The following is a 19,973-nucleotide window of genomic DNA, read 5'->3' on the forward strand; positions in this document are numbered from 1 at the left end:
ATTATTACGTTGCAGTATGTGGGTTGTCAGTGGGTTGTCTGCAGAAATAATATAGCCTGAACATACTGAGTCAGAAATTACTTGGATGGTAAGTTTGCTCATGTTCACTAATAACATCTTAATGAATGCTTTTCATTCACTGAAATGAATGATGTTGGCAGTGAACTCAATGCATTTGCATTACTGGTTTGTCTTCCCAWCTTGCATATAGATTGATTCTACCRATGTTGTTCGTATGATTATCTTATGATGGGGTCTTCAGCTGTGTGTTAACTTCATTATGAGTCTGTTGTTGATCCTGCATGTGGAGGAGTCACTGTTACAGTGTGTTACGTTAGCTCTTCATTTAGCCACAGACAGAGTGTGACGAGAGTGTCTGAGGGGTGCAGATGGTCGATATGGGGACTCTACAAGCCCTAGAATCAAAGCCATTTAGAATTGATGAGACCGGGCTCAGTGGAATACAATGAGGGAATAAATAATCTGGATAAATGATGAGTCACTGTGGTCTCTGAGTGCTTCTCTCTCCTCCTATCCCTTTATCTTACCCTTTCACTCCTCTTTTATCTTCATATGGAGTGGAACTGAATAGTATCTGAGATTTAATTTAGGCTAATAAAAAACCCATGAGGCCAAAATGAAGGAAGGATGGGTGTTCAAGCGTACCTTGCACTGGACCAGCAGGGTAGTGAGAGGCCTCTCCTTCCTCCCCTCCTCTGTTTTATCGTTCCCAGCCGTGCTGCTTGTCTTCCCCCCGGCCTCGCTGCTGTCCTCCTCCTCGTCCGACCTCGTCTCTAGGCTCCTCTCGCTCTCCTCCGTGGAGTCGTCAGCCGTGCTCTCACTCTTCTCCTCTGCGTCGCCGGCGCCCCCCTCCTTGCTGTCGACCAGGGGCGAGGGTCTACCCACGCGGGCCTCGCCACGCAGTTGTGTGATGTTTCCCGCCATGAGGCGGCGCTGCACGATACTGTGGGGCTGCTGTAACCAGGAGACAGGGCAGGTAGAGGGATGTCAGACACCATTTTCAGTGGAGTCAGAAAAAATCTGCATTTAGGGCTGGGTTAAGCCTAGTCCTGGACTAGATTAGATTAGAGAGTTTATAGTCACATGTATAGGCTGGCAGATGTAATTACAGGGTACAGTGAAATTATTGCGCTCTGAGCTCCAACAATGCTGGACAAAGTGAAAAAAATGAATAAAAATTGATAATAAAATAATAATATATACATATTACAACTGTGGCAATGACAAATGTCCATTGTGGTGGGGGCAGGGTGACTCAAAATGATGTCACTAGAGAATCTCCATTGAAAGTGCTTTTTAGTCTTGGACTAGGCTTAATCTGTGTCTGAGATCCCGCCCCTTAGTTTAATAGATAGCGCATAGTAGACCTAAAATGGTAAATAAATAAATTAAGAGAAGAGGGAACCAGTCTCGTGCAGTCTCTGTTCAATGTTAGAATGTTACAATGATTCCATATTCTTCAGGACAGAGAGTTCTGTAAATATGATACATTTCTATCTTAGTGTTCTGTACAGCTTTCATGTCSATTTACTCAGACCAACCCCTTTCCATAGAGACATTAAGCAACTGTTCTTTTATGATTTGATAATTGCCTGGATGACTAACAAAACAATCGATTTTAAACCATTTCAGAACAACTGGTGGGCAAAACAATACAATGTTGAGCCTAATGGTAGTCTAGTTGTTTTGCAGTAGGGAGTCACTCTAGAGAAAGATGGAAATCGTTTTTCTAAGAGGCCATGTGGTTTGAAGTGAACAGAAGGTCAGCTAACACCAGCAAAACCAACAGCATCAATTCACCATAAGGAGGATGTCAGTGATTTCAGATATCATAACTGCTGCTGAAAAACGGTGCTGCTACTGACGGGATGGAAACATCCATTCTCTCTATGCCAGAGGCACATCGTTAGCTGTAAATAGCGTGTGTAGGCGCGCCTCCAATTTGTGTTTTTATCTGCACCGTGCATGTCTGTACAGTATGTAGCATACAAAACAGTTGTTCTGCTTATATCACACAGTTGCTGGTCTCAAATCTCACCTTTGGGGCCTCATTGTGAGTTCATTTGAGGTGTTGAAGGTTTTAGGTAATGACCACAACATCAGAGCCAAGCCGAGCTGTCTGTCAGTCTCCTCCTGGGCTCATTTCACCCTGTGCTCCAGCTCTCCCTGTCAGCCCGTCAAAGTGATTACTGGTCAGTGCTCTCATACTGGCTCACACAATAGATCGCATCAGGCCTCTGTATACCTCTGTGGGTAGGCGTTCTATTGATCAGGGAGGACGTGCTCTCTGGAGAGGCCAGTTTTGCGAAGAGCTTCTCTGTTATAGGGCTTATTGACACTGTAAACAGGCAGATATACACTCTCTCTCTCCCTCTCATATTTAGCTCTCTCTCTCACACACACACACACACACACACACACACTCTCACACGCACAGAGAAGCAAGTCTGTGTATGTGTGATAACCACATGAACAAGGTCAAATGAATAGGTTAACAAAAACAAGAAGCTTGTTTGCTCTGACTTTTCTAAGACATTTAGTGGCTATACTGTATATAGTGAACTCCAAAAGTATTGGGATAGTGTATGATATTTGTGCATCTGTAACTTTCTCATCATTATTCACGATTCCTTTCAAAATCTCTGAGCGATGGCTACTGTAAAGTCAGCAAAATTGCATTAGGAGAGTTAAGATTTAAGATCCTACATCTGTAGGTGGGTTCTGCTGCTGGTACTGTGGGAGACTGCAGTTTCTCTAAAGGCTCTGTGTCACACCGGAAGTGTCTGGTGAGAGTTTACACAGACGTGACCCTTGACCTCCTCAACACCTTCAGTAGATGAGCAGGTGTCCGTTGTGCATACAGCCTTGAGTCTGTAGTCTAGTGCCTCCTCTAAAATATACTATTACAGAGAGAAGCTGCAGGACATCACAGCACAAACAGCCTCATTACTATRTTGTGATACAATGCTACCTCTACTAGGGTTATTTTATAGTTCTATAATAAGTCATGTTATTTTACATTTCCTCCGTATGTTCGTGTTAATAGAAAACCTCATAGCCTTGGTACCTTGTATCCTATCTCTGCATATAAATGAAGTATTACATGGCCCACTCCTGTAATCACAGTATTGTATTGCACCCAGATACGAAGAGCACAAATCCCCAGAGGGTTTACTGTCCAAGTACTGCGATTGTGCAATCATACCCAATAGCCTGAGGAACAGATGGAGCAAGACGGAGAGGAAGAAGGAGAATAAATGCCACGCTGGTATTTTGTCCCGTTCTTTTCTCAGTTGATTGCATTGTTCATCATTGTTTTGTATTGTGCAATGTGCAGGGCTAATTTACCATTCTCTACACAGGGCTGGAAGCTGCAGCTTGTTCTGCCTGTTTACAATATGAATGAAGATAAGAGGGGAGAATTATAGGAGAGTAGAGAGAGGGAGAGAATGAATGAGAGAGAGAAAGAGAGAATAAGAGGGATAGAGAGATCCCAGTAGATCCTGGCTATAATATTGTCCTCTCATGCACTCCCGTGTGTTTGTGTGTATGTGTGTTTGTGTTTGTGTGTATGTGTGTGTATACAGTGTATACACTGTGTTTATAATGGCTTTCCTCCTGCTCCACAACACTGATTGACATCTGTCTCTCAGTAACACACCCTGTCATCCTAGAGGTCACCTAGGGGTCACACTGTATTCCTCTCCCAGTCCTGTCATCCCTTTATTCCCCCCCCCCCCCACATCTCCTACCATTTTGCCTCCATTAATCCCCTCCTTCACTGTTGTCTGCCAGTGCGAAGGCAAAAGTATATTGTTGCTGTTGCTACCTCACAGTCCAGCCAAGGTCTGTGGATACGGGAACCGACTGGGTATGATGTGAGAGGTATTCAATCACTCTCAGAGGACATGGAACTTGTAAAAATACTTCTGTATTGTTGCAAAGCATTACACAATTCATATGGGTACATTAGAAGCTACCAGTCTGTATGTCATTGTCCTCCCAACCCAGCCTCAGTTCTAGCTGATCGTGTAGTTGCTAGGCTGAGCTGTGTTAGTCAGCTCTGACACAAGCTGTGAAGAAGGCCTCTCCACAGGAGCCCTCCGCAGAATAGGCTTTTCACAATGAGCAGCTCGACGTCCGCTCCACACCACTCCACATCAATCAACAGGGCCACTTGGACAGGCCTGAATCATACTCACCTCCTTCTGGTCCTGGAGCAAAGTGGACAGTGTTTTCTGACTCTGTCATATCTGACAACCGTTCAAATCAAGCCCCTGTGGTTCCTTTGACCTCACACTCACCTTCCCAGCTATCAACACCCATAGAGACTGGTTTTATCTCGATGTCCGCAGCCCTTTATCAAAGATGTCATTGGAAAACCAGCAGTGTACTGTGTGTCATTCTTGTTTGACCCCCACCATTCAGCCTTCTATCTTCCATCAGCACCAGCCTTATTGAAGGCAACACAGAAAAGGTGTAATTTCAGCAAAGTTTTCTCATTTACATTTCTCAAAGCTTGCAGGATCAGATAATTTATTATCTAAATCCGACAATGATTAAGGGTACTTCAACACTTATTCCCCTGATCCTTCCTGCTGTAATGAACAGTATGTGTACGGAAACACACACAGGGAGATAAATAATGAACCGAGGTAAATGGCTGGCTGGCTGATGGAGGGGCGTCCCTGGGCGAACTACTAAAGGTTCATCTGGATGGAGGAGTCACAGTCTGGAGGGAGGAGTCACAGGCTGCGTCCACAAATGGCTCCCTGTTCCCTATTTTAACCAGAGCCCCATGGTATCCCAATAGGGTGTCATTTCAGACGCAGCCACAGACACAGTCTGTGGTACTGCTGATTTATCTGACTTCGTCCCAGTGTGTTACTTTTTACATTCATGGAGTTTTTGTTTGGTCCTTGGGTGGAGATTTAAAAAATGAAGAAATAAACAAATTTCTCTTTGACACTTTGACAAGCATTAATTAGTCCACAGGGGAGGGAGGGAGGGAGAGGGAGAGGGAGAGAGAGAAACAGGAGAGGCAAAGAGTTGCCTGGTTGCCTGCCTCCCCTCCCAAGGAGAAACCCCTCCTTTAAATCCCATTATTTAAAAAAAAAAACTCCATTACCCATACTCCCCCTCCTCAGTGCTCCTCTCTGACTGGCAAAAAGCAGAGCAGATTGAAGCTGACAGCTGTGTACCCAATGTAATTCCCCCTGCTCCATGTGAGTGAGGAGGCAGCTGGCTGATGTAGGTTCCGATTGCCCTGCAGCTACAGCGAGGTAAGACTGTTTGGATGCAGATCCTCTGTCCACAACAAGCGGCCTGTGTGCAGGGGTCGTGAACTGCCATACAGTATGTGGCCTGGCCTTTTTATAAAGTTCAAATGCAATTCACTGTTCTAGCGCTGCACTTTGGCGGATGTGCTTAGTCTTTTGTCTGGTTTCAGGGACAGGGATGAAAGCGGCTGTAAAATAACCCGTTTGGAGACAAAGATTATAATAATGTGTGATGTTGCGTCTGGCCTCTAGCCGTGACATCCTCASAGGCACGGTGGAGKGYTAAAGCAAACAGTAGGATTTCAGAGCTTTTGCAACAACAACAAAAGAATATATCGACCAAATGCCGCAAGTAAACGTTGATTATTTATTCAGTTTCAGCTGTCACAGTGGACATGTTCATCACTTTTGTGCCAACTGTGAAATGGCAAAAGCATGAGTACATGTAAAACTATCTCGTTTTGCCAAATAGCTCATACAAGGCTTTTATTTTATTTGTCACACTAAATATGGAGTTATACCTATTGAATCCCCCCTGGGAGAAGGTAGCAGTCATACGTCAGACATTATGCTATACACCACCTTTATGGTTGTAAATGCATGCTGATGGGTGGTAGTCTTTATTGGTTAAGTGGGTAACATGGAATTGGCATCCCTGCTATGAATTAGGCTAATCTTCGTCTGCATCCATCAGCGTTCATGCAGATTAGATTATATTGGCTGATATCATGGTTAGCCGTCATTCATTTCAGCCAGCAGAGATGATGACTGGATGAGTCTTAAATAGTGATTTGTGATGGTTAGTTAAACATGTACAAAAGATGTGAAGGTTGCTGTCCCTTAATGTCCCTCGCCTAGTTGGTCTCTAGAAATCAATTCTCTCTTCAATTAGCTGTAATTAAAGCGAGTATAACTTCCCATAGTCTTTCTGGTACTGAAAGTATGGAGCAGAGATTGAAATTAAAACTGTATTGGCATGACATATAATATTTCTATGACTGTTGTTAACACTGTATGACACTATTGATGAATGCCAACTGTTGTCTCCCGTAGGCTAGATGGCCATTGTTTAGTTTTTTTGAAATATTTGAATTTACTAGATACAGAAGCAAACTGACCCAGTTAGACAAACAGTCCAGTCAATCCACTAGACATGGCACAATAGGTAAAGACTGCTGATGCTGCTGCTGAGTGTCCTGCAGTGACCCCCCTCGGAACACGTCCACAGTGTTCCAGTTCAAACCGGTCACTATGATGCTCACTCTCTCTATGATGCTCACTCTCTCTTTCTCTCTCTCKCCCTCCCTTTTGTCATGGCATGTTCTCTTTTCTTCTCTCACTCTCTCTGAGAGATTAGAGCCTAATTGCCGTGTGGGCTAATTATCTGACTGCAACAGGCTCCTCTCTCTGTCATGGCTGAAGTCACATGACTCTGCTAATGCCTGCTTTCCCATTCGGATCAAGGTCCCCAGCCGCTGGCTTCCTGTCATACAAACCATCAGGGTGTAGCCAGCGACACATCTGCTCTCTCTCTCATCTCTCTCTCATTTCTACTCTCGAACTCTCCCTCTGCCATCCCGTCGGTCTCTGTGCCGGTCTGTTTCACCCGGGTATTTTTAGCCGGCTGTCTGTCTGCGGAGCGCGGACCAGCTCTGGGTGAACCAACTCTGCCGCCCATCAACGCTTCTGACAACTGGGAGCGAGAGTGGATGAAAGAGAGCGGGGAGGGTGAGAGAGTGCAGAGAAGAGAGAGAGAAACAGATAGAGAGAGCGTGGAGAGAGGGTGGAGGGATAGAGAGAAGGGTCCTCACCTCCACTCTCGTCAGCCAGGCTAATTGGCTCAGTGCTGGGTTCTAATGGTAATCACTAGAACCTTCCTGAGATGTCTCCTGAATCAATTCACCATGGCCCTCCACAGTCAGAGTTAGGGCACTTTTCTMAAACTTCTTAGTGAAATGTCAAGGGATCCCATCGAGTGAGTGAAGGTGCCATGTCGCCGTCTGGGAGAGAACTCGGTCTAATGTTGTCGTCCTTGGATGTTATAAACAATTTAATGAGATAATTACCACCAATTTAAACCCAGCCCAGGCACTTCCACTTGATGTGGAGCAGGAAATGCCCTGCTGGGTTTGTTGTCCTGGTGGTGTAATGCACTCCTCTGAGCTTCATACTGCAGTGAGGTGATGAGAAGGGAAGGTGCTCTACATTCTGCTCCACACTGGAGCATGCGGACGCTGCAGCCCGGCTCTGACCTGACAGAGACACCTGGAGCCTCCCAATTAGACAAGCCTCACTGGGTCTGTCAGGAAAGAGGATACTGCTTCTACACCTGCATTGCTTGCTGTTTGAGGTTTTAGGCTGGGTTTCTGTACAGCACTTTGAGATATCAGCTGATGTAAGAAGGGCTATATAAATTGATTTGATTTGATACACAGATACACTCACACACATTTTATTCACACACACAAAGTTAAAAAGAGTGGGAGGCAGAGCAGATGGAGGGATATAACTGAGAAGTGGCGAGAGGGATGCTACTTCCTCTCTTCCTCACCCTCACTGTTTTTCTAGAACTCATGGCTTTCTGATATAAATAACACTTGTGCTAAAAGGGGCCACAGTCTACCACTTCCCCTCTTGTCCCCACCCTCCTCCACTCTGCTTTTCCCTTCCCTCGCTCTTGCGATTGAATGGTGGGTTGTCTTTGCCCTTTTCATGATCACTGCTCCCTGGCTCTGATCTAGGGGGAGGGAGGGCAAACACATTCATTCTTATATAACTGGCCCTTTACTGTTAAATGATGTACTGGCTCAGTTGAAGTGGAGTGGCAAACCCGGCTACATCTAAAGAAGCCCTGCRCGGTTCAATGTGTGTTTTTACACCAGAAATAGTTSTATTTTAATGACTTGAAATGATAACGAGGACAAATGGCTCCATCATTCCTTAATAGGGGAAGGAACCCATGAGACTGATAATAAAGCATTCTTGAGATATGAACACAATTTCAGAATGACAGACAGACACACACACACATATGTGGGCGGCAGGTAGCCTAGTGGTTAGAGCGTCGGATCAGTAACCGAAAGGTTGCTAGATCGAATCCCCGAGCTGACAAGGTAGTGGCAGTTAAGCCACTGTTCCTAGGCCGTCATTCTAAATAAGAATTTGTTCTTAACGGACTTGCGAAGTTAAATAAAGGTTAAATAAATAAAGAATATACACACATAATGTCTTTCTATTCAGCTGTGAGGTGACATCACTACTCTGTTGGTGCCTATCAGCTGGCTTCTGTTTTATCTCAGAGTATCCCCACGCACCTTAGGGAAACTCCTGCTGCTTTTCTACGATTCACTTTAGCCATGTCTCCACTTGGAGCGTGATTGCTTTTGACAGTCAGTACGGAGAGCGAGGCACGGCGGGGGAGCTGTAACAATGGCTGCCTCTCTGGCATTCTGCCGTTCAGGCTCCAAGGCCATTACAATGCGAAGCAGCACTGTGAGATGACATGCAAATCATTGTGTAACCCCTGTGGCCTGTTTCCTCCATCGAATGGGGTTTCTAGCAAATGAGGCATGAATCAGAGTGAGTTCTTTTCTCTTTCCGATGAGCAGATAATTGGTATTAGCATAAGAAGGATTTATCCCAGTAGCGTCGTTGAGTTAAATGCTGCCGTTCAGCAGATGTGGTCTGCATTTTGGAGGTGATGCAGAAAAGATTCAGCTCTGACTGCATTATATCGTGACAAAGTGGCATAAAGTTATACATGTGGCTGTAAATATACACTGAAGAGCCTGAGTGTGTCAGTGGCATCATCCTCTCTTGTTGTCACCATTGTAATCAAATTTTCCCCTGAATATTGCTTGCTTGTATTCAGAATAATGGAGACACTCGTTTACAAGTCAGACACCAGGGGTGAATCCCAAATGGCACCTGATTTCCTACTTTATATAGTGCACTACTTTTGACCAGAGCCTTGTGTGTGTAGGGCATAGGGTTCCATTTAGGATACAGAAGATGGTTACCTCCAGGTTCTCTCACTGCATAGGGATTTCATATTTTCTCAGAGTGTGAATAGAATCCACAGCACCAGACAGGCTCCAACAAATATTTAATTTTGCTCTAAATAACAGCTCGTTATCCTCCCACAATGCTCGTATGAGAGAATTCAACTCTGAGAGGAAAGGGAAATAGATTTAGATATAACATGAGAGGGTTGAGAGAGATGGAAGTTAGTCATGGAGATGCTGCTGCCTTCTGCGAAAGCTGGCTTTAAATACACAGTGTAWTCACACACTGACACACACACACAGACAGTGTAAACACACGCACTTCTGATGCTCTCCGCTCCAGTCATTCTGGAGATTCTTGGAGTGCGTTCTGGGAATTTGGGAGGCAGCCATCTAATCAAGACTGTGTCAGTTGTTGACAGTGGGGCAATGAAGCCATTATCACAGGAAGCCTTTGTGTCCATAGAGGAGGACTGATTGAGCAGGAAGTGSGAGGATGGTGGGGGACAGGCGGACACTTCATAACAGGTACTGTCGCTCTGTCTTACAGTGTGTTCTATCACTGTGTCATGCATTGATTATAAGACTGTGGCTGCGTGGGTAGCTGCGTGGGTGGCTGCATGGGTGGCTGCGTGGGTGGCTACGTGGGTGGCTGCGTGGGTAGCTGCGTTGGGTGGCTACGTGGGTGGCTGCGTGGGTAGCTGGGTCGTGGGTGGCTGCTGGGGCTGCGTGGGTAGCTGCGTGGGTGCTGACGGTGGCGTGGTGGCTCGTGGGTGGCTGCGTGGGTGGCTGGGTGCTGTGGGTGTTACGCCTGCATCTTAATCTAACTTGCTCTGTTTGTTCTGTCCCTCTGGCCTCATAGCTAGTGTACTGATGGAAGCAGACGTGTGAGGACAACACTGTGTCTCTGAGGCTCCATGTTCTCTAACAGGGTTTGACAGGCAGTCCTCTCATCTACTGTACTGAGTCTTTCATCTTCTATGCGGTCACATGGCCTACCATCTTTTCTAGACATCTCGTCAGATAATGGAAATTGCAGTTGATGTTGCAGCGATAACAGGAATGGTAGATCCACGCGTTTGATAGAAAAGCAGTATGGTGTTGATATTCAACTCTTTTTGATGACGACATCAAGAGAACAGAGCAATATCATAGTCAATCAAAGGTCCACCTCATTAGTCATAGACTTASTACATTWACTTTACACCGCATTTTAAACCTAGTAAATCATTCAGTTAGATACAGCCAACCGTTTACCCCAGTGTTGTCAAAATACTGTGACAATATTCATGTCTTTCAACTTGTCTCCCAACGGTCCCCAAAGCACCAACAATGCCAAGCAGCTGGTGGCAAACAGAGTACAGCCTCTTCAACTAACTATCCAAATAAGCTCATTTCAACATCTTCTATCTGCCAAGTCTCATCCAAAATGCATTTAGCCACCTTTTAGCCACCATTAGCCACCACCACTAAGAGTCAAAGTGACACAATACAAGCAATAGAGTGTGATCTAATGGGACTTTCAGACAGCCACTGACCAGGGTCTTATTCAAAAAATAAAAGACTGTAACAGGGAGGGACTATCTGAACGTGTTCAATAAGAGCAGGGCACACTGTAGTAAAACATTCTACAACAGAAAACAGGCATTTTCCCTTGCAAAACATTTTGCAACAGTGTGCCTTAATAGATACAACTCATGTAAGTGACAGTACCACCAATAACAGAATAAGAATAGTCCAATGGGACATTGACAGACACTCACCAGATCTTTGGAGGTGCCCAGTCTCTTGAGCCCATCCAGGGGCAGCAGGTCGGCTGAGTCTTTGTGTGTGAACTGGGTGGCCTGCTTCAGACGCCTTTGCTGGCCCAGGATGGCTTTATCCCGGATAGCCAGATCACCCTTCTTCGACTCACTCATGGTCAGTCAGTCAATCAGTTAGTCAGTGCAGTACAGCTAGCTAGAGTGTAGAGCAGAGCTGCTACGTTCAGCGTACCTCTGTCTGATGTAGCCTGGTTTGGAACAGCAGTAGCAGCAGAAGCAGCACAGAAGGGTATGAGTGTTTAAGGCAGAGCAGCACAGCCCAGTGCCCTGTACTGCAAAGTCTCTCCTTTTCACTTCCAAGAGCTATATCGCAGAGAGGAGATGATACTGTTGATTACTCCTGTTTTTAGTTGGTCTCTTCCAGAACAAATGTCTTCCCTCACCTTTACTGTGTCCGTCTTCTAACTGTTCCACCTTCAAACTGTGACCTCCCTCTCTGTGAGGGTGAGGTTGTTTTGAGGGGCTAGTCCTTGGCATCTATTTGTGTTCTGTGTTGCTGTCAGTGTCCAGAAATGGTTAGTGTGCTGATGGTTCTGTTATGTAGACATGTCTCTCTTCAGGCTGGGCTGTGTGTGTGTGTCCTCCTCTGTCAGTGCAGTCTGTCCTTGCAGCGCTGCAGGAGCAAACTGTGCCCCTCTCTTTCTCTGCGCTCTCTCTCTCTCTGTCTCTCTCTCTGCTCTCTCTCCTCTTTCTCCTCTCTCTCGCTCTCTCTCGGCTTTCTCTCTCTCTCTGTGCTCTCTCTGTGCTCTCTCTCTCCTCTCTCTCTGCTCACTCGTTCTCCTCTCTTTCTTTCTGTCTCCTTTCTCTCTCTCCTCTCTCTCGTCTCTCTCTCTCTCTCTCTCTCTCTGTGACTGTCTCTTCCTCTCTCATTGTTGCTCTCTAGAGTACATACCCACCCCCTGTCCCTCCCCTCAAGCCCTCTTTCCATCACACACTCTGACACACACACACACACACACACACACACACACACACACACACACACACACACACACACATCTCGCCTAGTTTCAAAACACGACACCCACATGTTCTCGGTTAATGCCCCGTAGTGGGGGGAAACACAAAGAAGTAGAAAAGCAACCAGCTGCCTTCTTATTACCTCCCTACCCTCCACACACAGATCTGGAATACCTTTCTGCCATGGCTGACATACTGAACATGCTGATTCATGCTGCTATAGAACATCAGAGATGTAACATGTCATAATGCAGTCAACCAGTAGAGATTCTAACTCCTGTACAGTAGTAGTTCTATGTGATGGATAACACATTGAGGGATCCACTCTGTCAGCTATATGTGTATTTAGCTGAGTTCTAACCAGTTGTTATTTAGTTCCCCTGGGTTTTCAGTGGTTCCGGCACCTATGCTACGGTTGTGTCTGTGATTGGTGTCTGTGATTAGTGTGTGTGTGATTGGTGTGGTTGCTCCAGCATTGATCTCCACTCAATCAAGCTCCATTAATAAATGAACAGGCTCCAGCATGAGATTCACAAACCCCTTCAGTTCAGACCCCCCTCATTTATATATATATAACCTCATCTATATATAATTATCAAAAGGGAAGAAATCAATCCCTCAATGAGAATCGGTGTAATAGAACCTTGATGTGTCAGTAAAATGTTAATATATATTTTGCAAGTCATTGGTTTTGACCTTGGGCTAAGCAGGTTAAGTCATTAACAACATTTATCTGGTTCAGCAGGAATGCATGTAGCCTACTCAATACATGTAAATGTACTCAACATTTACATGTCAAACAGAGTATAATGTCCTTAAAATGTCCCCCTGCACAGAATATTGTTTTCACATATACAATTAATCTGTTTACCGGTTTTTATTTGTGAGACTGTTGAACTTCCCAAGGTGATTTATTGGAAATGGACTGTATTGAAAATCTAAATACTCAGACAGGGATATACTGCCACCTTCTGGTGATATTTTTCTTTGACCCTGGTGGATTGTTACATGGGTTTTTGTCGAAGATGTGCACGCTCACACACTGCAATTTGCGGTTTTATTTTAGCCTTGGCGCCAGTCTGTTTTTGCTTTCTTGCCATCTCCTTATGGAATTGTCTAAAATGCCAAAAGCACAAACAAATCTGAGACCAGGCTAGTTTTGTTTATGTCGTTTAAGAGAAATGTAATCTAAATGGATGTGTTTGGTGGGGGTTGCAAAGTGCTTTTAGCATTGATTTGCAGCTGTGTAGAATAGTAAACATAGTTGCACAAATGTTGTAGATTAAAATCTCAAAGGAAGCAGACAAATTCCAGATGTTTTAATGGCCACTATTTTAGAAGTCTACTAATGTGCAGKGCCATTCCAGTAGAATTCAGAATGATTTCCAAATGATTGTTTCCATAGAGACATTACAAACCAAGAGCGTAGATAAATATTATTTTAATGCAAATAAGCAACGTGTGGATTCACTGCAAGACATGGAGGTGGTTCAGCCCTATGCAGAGAAATATCTTATGAGGCTGACATTCTATGCAGAAGACAATCCTGCTTTCAATTTAGGTAAATCTTTTTTTTAATGTAAATTGTGAAATAGCCACCAATTTATAATTTTTTGTCCGTTAATTCAAACAATTTCATAGTTCCATTCTTTGTTTCGTGATTGGGCAGATTTCATGAAGGAAACATACTCCTACCCAACAAACACGACTGTGCGACTGACCAATACAGCAGAGAAGCCTCTGACACAGCAGAACCTGCAGTGTGTGGCCCTCAGCATCCCAGACCTCAACTACCATCTCACAGGCCATCCTTATGCCCCGGGTCTCCTCCACCTTCAGACAGACCCTCTACTCCTGGACTATAGCTCTCCAGCTAGACCAACCCTGGATCCCAGAAAGCAGACATGAGATAGAGTCTCTCTGGAACATTCCACTATTCCCCTGACCAAGATGTCTCTTCCTGAGGACCAGTTCCATGGCTCTCAAGGGGATAGCGAGAACACCAGTATCACTGATTCCTCTGTGACAGACTTCCCAGGGAAGGAGTGGACCTCTGTGAACTACAGAGGCCTGGAGTTTATAAGGGCTTTCTCCCCAATCAGACAGACTGACGATGCAACTGATATAGTGGGAAGTTGGAATATCATCGATTACACTGCTTACGAGCAGTTTGTCTTCTCTGTCGATGTGGACATCCTCAAGGCAAAAGATCCTTCAGGAACAGAGGAAGCTAGTACCACCTCCAAAATGTTAGAAGAGAATAGTTTAGAAAGAGAGGAAGCTATTCCCGCCTCCATAAGGGAAGAGGGGAATAGTTTTGTAAGAGAGGTCTCTAGTTTTGACGACAAGGGGAATAGTTTAGAGAGAATGCTAGTTCCGCCTCCACATGGGAAGAGATTAACAATTTAGACAAGAGAGGACACTAGTTCCACCTACGAATGGGAAGAGCAGTATAGTTTAGGAAGAGAGGACGCTAGTCCCACCTACAAAATAAAAGACAGCAATAGTTTAGGAACAGGTCACTAGTTTTGCCTACAAATGTGAAGAGAGAAATCATTTAGGAATAGAGGACGCTAGTTTCGCCTACAAAGGGGAAGAGGGGAATAGTTTCAGGAGAAAGGCTGTTAGTTCCCCCTACAAAAGAAGAGAGAGGACAAAGTACCGGGATGTACAGAAGCAAGGACCAAACCAAAGACAGGGAAGAAAGATAACTAAATGATCCTTAAGGCCTTAATATGSCCAGACTAKGAAAGTTTAGATGTGATTCAAAGTATTTTATGTAGCTTCACTTGCAGAGATGAAAAGACAAAGCCTTCTACATCCAAAAAGGCACAGTCACTGAATGCATGGTTTCAACGTTTTTACAATRAAACAGAACGACACCTAGTCCCTGAATATTTTCTTTATTCTTTTAAGTCCAAGTCATCTGTCAGAACAAAACCATAGGTGACAAAACAATATACAGTACATTCATCAAACTCCAACACATCTTTAGAAGCCAAACAACGTAGTTGTATTATCAGCAGAAAGACTGCGTTCATACAAACCATCTCCACAGAAAAGGTTTGTAATCCCCTTTGATTAAAGGTAGACTCAGCAAAGTTGCGTTGCCACAAGCAGCACCGGAGATATTGAGATGAGCGACAGTAACACACAGTATCTGTGCACAGGTTTGCGTCACGCTGTTCACAGCGTGGTAGCCAGGGCACCAAAATAGCTGAGAAGTCCCGTGTGGCTCAGTTGGTAGAGCATGGCGCTTGCAACGCCAGGGTTGTGGGTTCATTCCCCACGGGGGGACCAGGATGAATATGTATGAACTTTCCAATTTGTAAGTCGCTCTGGATAAGAGCGTCTGCTAAATGACTTAAAATGTAAATGTAAAAGTCGAGCCTCACGCTTCTTTAGTTGTGGAAATTGACCCACTATGTTGTTTACTTTTCTGCATAATATCGCCGAGTCTACCTTTAAACCAAAACTACATTCTCATTGTCTTTCATCAATTTGTCCTTAACGTACCCTAATGAAAGCCCTTTCCTGATAATTCAACAGTGAAAAGGGAAAAAAGACAGTTTTGGTTGGTCACTTACAATTCAACTCTTCATCTGTACAAAATCCCCCAGGTGAGGGAGAAGGCACGTTCCTTATCCATTTCATTGAACTGTACTGCTGCTGAGCTTAGCATTTGTTTTCTAAACAATGTTCATAAGTTAAATCAAGTCAATGTATTTCTCAATTTCGTCCGTTCATGATTCTACCATTTATCTTCTCACGCAAGAGTTAAAACATTTGTTTAGTTATTAATTGTGGTCCGGCATCAGCTTAGCATTTTATTTAAGTTCTTCAATTGCCCATTGCAAAACCGGCAGTGTAAAACCAAAGCCACTTCTTGGCTACAAACTTTCTTCAATATCCAATATAACGTATTAACTATATTACTAATTTGCATTAGCGTTTAAGGTTTGTAGTGAACACTAAAACGAAGATTTTTGCAAATCCTTCATTTTAAATTTGCAGTGTAAACAATAGGGAATGTTCTATATGATTCAAGTCTACTTCTAATCAAAGAATCCGAAAACGGATCTCGATAGTAGCCCAATGCTGCTATGCTAACTAAGACATTGACCCACAATGCATAAGTGTTGCTTTGCCTGTGCTTGTAGCTACTTTAAGGTTTAAATCATGTAACAAGCTGTGTCTTTCTAGATTTTGCCCCACCAACGGGGATTTGGCCATACTGTTTCCTACTGCAGCCATCTACAGCTCTACCGTTACCACTTCTCTTCATGTGAGCTACGTAGCCGCAGCACGCACAAACAAGCCTCGTGGCATATGATGTAGTCTCTGGACTGTACGACCACTGGCATCAACTAAACATCCTACATTCCATCCGCAACGCTCATAGAACGTTGGGCAGATAGAGGGAGCAGAGTAGCATATTCTGGCCCAGCGCGGGGAAGCGTCTGAAGGCCTCCCAGGCGTCTGAGAAGATGTTGTACTTGAGGAAGACGCGGTGCTCCAGGCTGGTGGGCAGGCTGACGTCGCGCGACATAATATAGACGCCGTCGTTGTGCAGCGTGCACGTGAGGTTCAGGCCCGACTTGGAGGTGTTGTCCTTCAGGTGGAGCCACTCCCCTGTGATCACGTTGTAAGACTGCACTGTCAGCATGTCCTCCGTCTGGCTGGCCCGCCGCCCCGGACCCGGCTCCAGCTCGTGGGTGTACCCCCCCACCAGGTAGATGGTATCTTCCACCGAGAGCATCTGCTGCTTACGCACGTGGGCCGAGCAGGAGCGGAACACTGTCCAACTGTCAGAGGTGGGGCAGTAGCGGAGTACGCTGGTATTCCTGTCTAGTAGATACAGAGAGARAAAAAAACAGCATTTGTTAAAATAATTTAAGAACCAGTTGATATTTTGTCAAATGRACAAGCACTATTTGTGTAGCCTACAGTTCTTTATGTCTACTGTGTGTATACATTGGACATTTTAGAAAATGTCCTCACTTCTGCTGGGAATGAAAATCACCCCCACTAACCTCTGGCAGTATATCCTCCCATGACGTAGATCATGCCCTGGCACTCGCAGGCAGAGAACTCTGCCAGGGGGTCGGGTAGTGACGACACACAGGTCCACCAGTCCTGCTCAGGGCTGTAGCACTCCACAGTGCCCTGACACTGGCCTCCCACTGCATACAGCTTCCCTCGTACCGCCAGCAGCTTGAAGTTGGACCTTACCGGAGGAGAGACGGATATACAACAACATTACAGGACGGAGACATACTGTAGCCTATGTAGTTTGCTGGCTCAGCATCAAAACAGATTGAAGATCAAGACATCGGAACAGACTGGATATTGGAACTCAAGACTGGGACAGAGATCTATTCACATAGCTGACCTGTACTGACCTCTTCTGGTTCAGGGGGGCTACCTGGTTCCATTCATTTCTACAGGGGTTGTAGCAGTGTGCCGCTGAGATCTCCTGGCTGGTCATTCTGTACCCACCGACAATGAACAGGTAGTTGTCCAACAYGGCTGAGCCGTAGCCTCTCACATTGACCATGTCAGAGGGCAGGTTGTTAGCGAGCGGCTTCCARCGCTGCTCYACTTCCCCATAYCTCAGCATKGACCAGGGCTCRTCCTGGTCTGGTAGGTCCAGAGCCAGACAGGTGAARAGTCCGATWGCCACCAGAGTGGCYGTGCCTTTCATACGCATCTCTCTAACCTGGTTGCGCAGGGCAGCRGGTAAGTCGYTGAACTCTGGTCTCCGCAGCATCGGGTGGTAGTGACAGCTCATATATCTGAGACAAGCGTTGCGTAGATCATGAGTTCCATATACCTCAGATAGGCTGTAKAGTTCCACACAATTCTCTTGTCGAATTTCAGACGAAAGGAGTTTTAGGATAGAGGTGACTTGCAAAAAAGATGCAGTCTCAATCAGGTCTTCCAGGGTCTCGTTGACTACTTTCACTTTGGAGGTGTTGATAAACTCCAGGACCAGCTCGAGCCCTGGCACACTCAGCCCCTGCAGTTGCACTGAATCCTCTCTGGACTCGCGCATCCCAGAGCTGTACAGTGCACGGAAGTAGTCGCTTTTTTCTATCAACTTGCCTTTGTTGACGTTGTACGTTTTGTCATCCATGACAATTACGATTATTTGTTCAGATGACATGTTTAGTGGTTGGGTTAGCTAGCTAATGTTGTCAAGTGATCTGTTTTGTTGACTGTCTTCTTCCGGCCTCGATCTGTTAATGACGGCCTGTCACAGTTTACATTTCTCAGGCGCAGGGGTGGTCTGCAACTCTACTCGCACCGCAGTCACCAGGCCTATATATGGTAATGTTCAGCCCATACGTCTGGATGATGCCTGGTTAATTTCAACTCAGTTATGAGTGTGCTAGCTAGCTAGCAAGAAGCTAAGAGTGACTTGGAATCTTGCTAGCCACTTTATCTTTCAAAAACAGCAGGTATTATCTCGACGTATATCCAAAGAAGATGTTTTGCTGGACCATGTGGTCATTTTTAAGATGTTTATATTGGGTAACACACTTTCCTTGCATTGTCGAGATAATCTGCAGAAAGCTGCAGTTGGTTTTTGAGGAGAAATTTGCAGCATATTTCCTGTTTTGATCCTGTGGGTTGCGTCACTTGCTTGCTCAACCGGAAACYACCGTTTTCTTCTTCGTGTAAAGACRATGCCATGCAGATTGGTACAAGATGTGTTGCTGCCACCAGCTGGCTTGGGGTATACTCTACCTGCACTCGACAGGTGCAAGCCACCCGTAATACATGTTCCTATACTTTGCTTCACCAAATTTTCAGGGAACCAGGTACATTAAATCCCACAGTTTYCAACTATCAACAACATAAACTTGCAATGAAGTAAGATATCAGTGTATAGCCTCTGTGGCACCCAACACACAGCTCATCWAGCCTCCAATCTCAGGCTGAGCCTACCCAACAGGGACATGTTTTATTGTGGTTGATGTAGGATACAGTATTTTACTGTTAACTTAATGGCTATATGACTGGAGGACATTACCCAGTGATGAAATATGTAACTGTTTTGCACTTCGCTGAGTAGGCCTTTTGGAGTACCAATGATATATACAGTGGGGAGAACAAGTATTTGATACACTGCCGATTTTGCAAGTTTTCCTACTTACAAAAGCATGTAGAGTCTTGTAATTTTATCATAGGTAACTTCAAACTGTGAGAGACGGAATCCTAAAACAAAAATCCAGAAAATCACATTGTATAATTTTTAAGTAATTAATTTGCATTTTATTGCATGAATATTTGTATCACCTACAACCAGTAAGAATTCCGGCTCTCACAGACCTGTTAGTTTTTCTTTAAGAAGCCCTCCTGTTCTCCACTCATTACCTGTATTAACTGCACTGTTTGAACTCGTTACCTGTATCAAAGACACCTGTCCACACACTCAATCAAACAGACGCCAACCTCTCCACAATGGCCAAGACCAGAGAGCTGTGTAAGGACATCAGGGATAAAATTGTAGACCTGCCAAGGTGGGATGGGCTACAGGACAATAGGCAAGCAGCTTGGTGAGAAGGCAACAACTGTTGCGCAATTATTAGAAAATGGAAGAAGTTCAAGATGGCACGGTCAATCACCCTCGGTCTGGGGCTCCATGCAAGATCTCACCTCGTGGGGCATCAATGATCATGAGGAAGGTGAGGGATCAGCCCAGAAACTACATGCAGGACCTGCCAATGACCTGAAAAGAGCTGGGACCACAGTCTCAAAGAAAACCTTAGTAACACACTACGCCGTCATGGATTAAAATCCTGAGTGCACGCAAGGACCCCCTGCTCAAGCCAGGCATGTCCAGGCCCGTCTGAAGTTTGCCAATGACCATCTGGATGATC

General features: G+C 45.0%; 2 protein-coding genes across 2 annotated transcripts; both read right to left on the reverse strand.

Annotated features, from left to right (window-relative positions):
- Positions 1–624: 624 nt before the first annotated feature.
- On the reverse strand, positions 625–11,977 carry LOC112072120 (nuclear receptor-interacting protein 3-like; the record flags this gene model as incomplete). The annotated part of the gene is made up of 2 exons (XM_024139544.2): positions 11,068–11,977; positions 625–975 (listed from the first exon to the last, which is right to left on the reverse strand). Coding segments are annotated over exons 1-2 (507 nt in total), but the record flags the coding sequence as incomplete, so codon positions are not given.
- Positions 11,978–14,974: 2,997 nt separating this feature from the next.
- Positions 14,975–18,720, reverse strand: LOC112072113 (kelch-like protein 42). The gene is made up of 3 exons (XM_024139528.2): positions 17,490–18,720; positions 17,121–17,314; positions 14,975–16,935 (listed from the first exon to the last, which is right to left on the reverse strand). The coding sequence occupies exons 1-3, from the start codon at positions 18,251–18,253 to the stop codon at positions 16,484–16,486; spliced, it is 1,410 nt and encodes a 469-aa protein (XP_023995296.1). The 5' UTR covers positions 18,254–18,720; the 3' UTR covers positions 14,975–16,483.
- Between the last annotated feature and the right edge of the window lie 1,253 nt (positions 18,721–19,973).

The sequence above is a fragment of the Salvelinus sp. IW2-2015 genome, unplaced genomic scaffold, assembly GCF_002910315.2.
Source record: "Salvelinus sp. IW2-2015 unplaced genomic scaffold, ASM291031v2 Un_scaffold1827, whole genome shotgun sequence".
In the NCBI taxonomy this organism is placed as follows: domain Eukaryota; kingdom Metazoa; phylum Chordata; class Actinopteri; order Salmoniformes; family Salmonidae; genus Salvelinus; species Salvelinus sp. IW2-2015.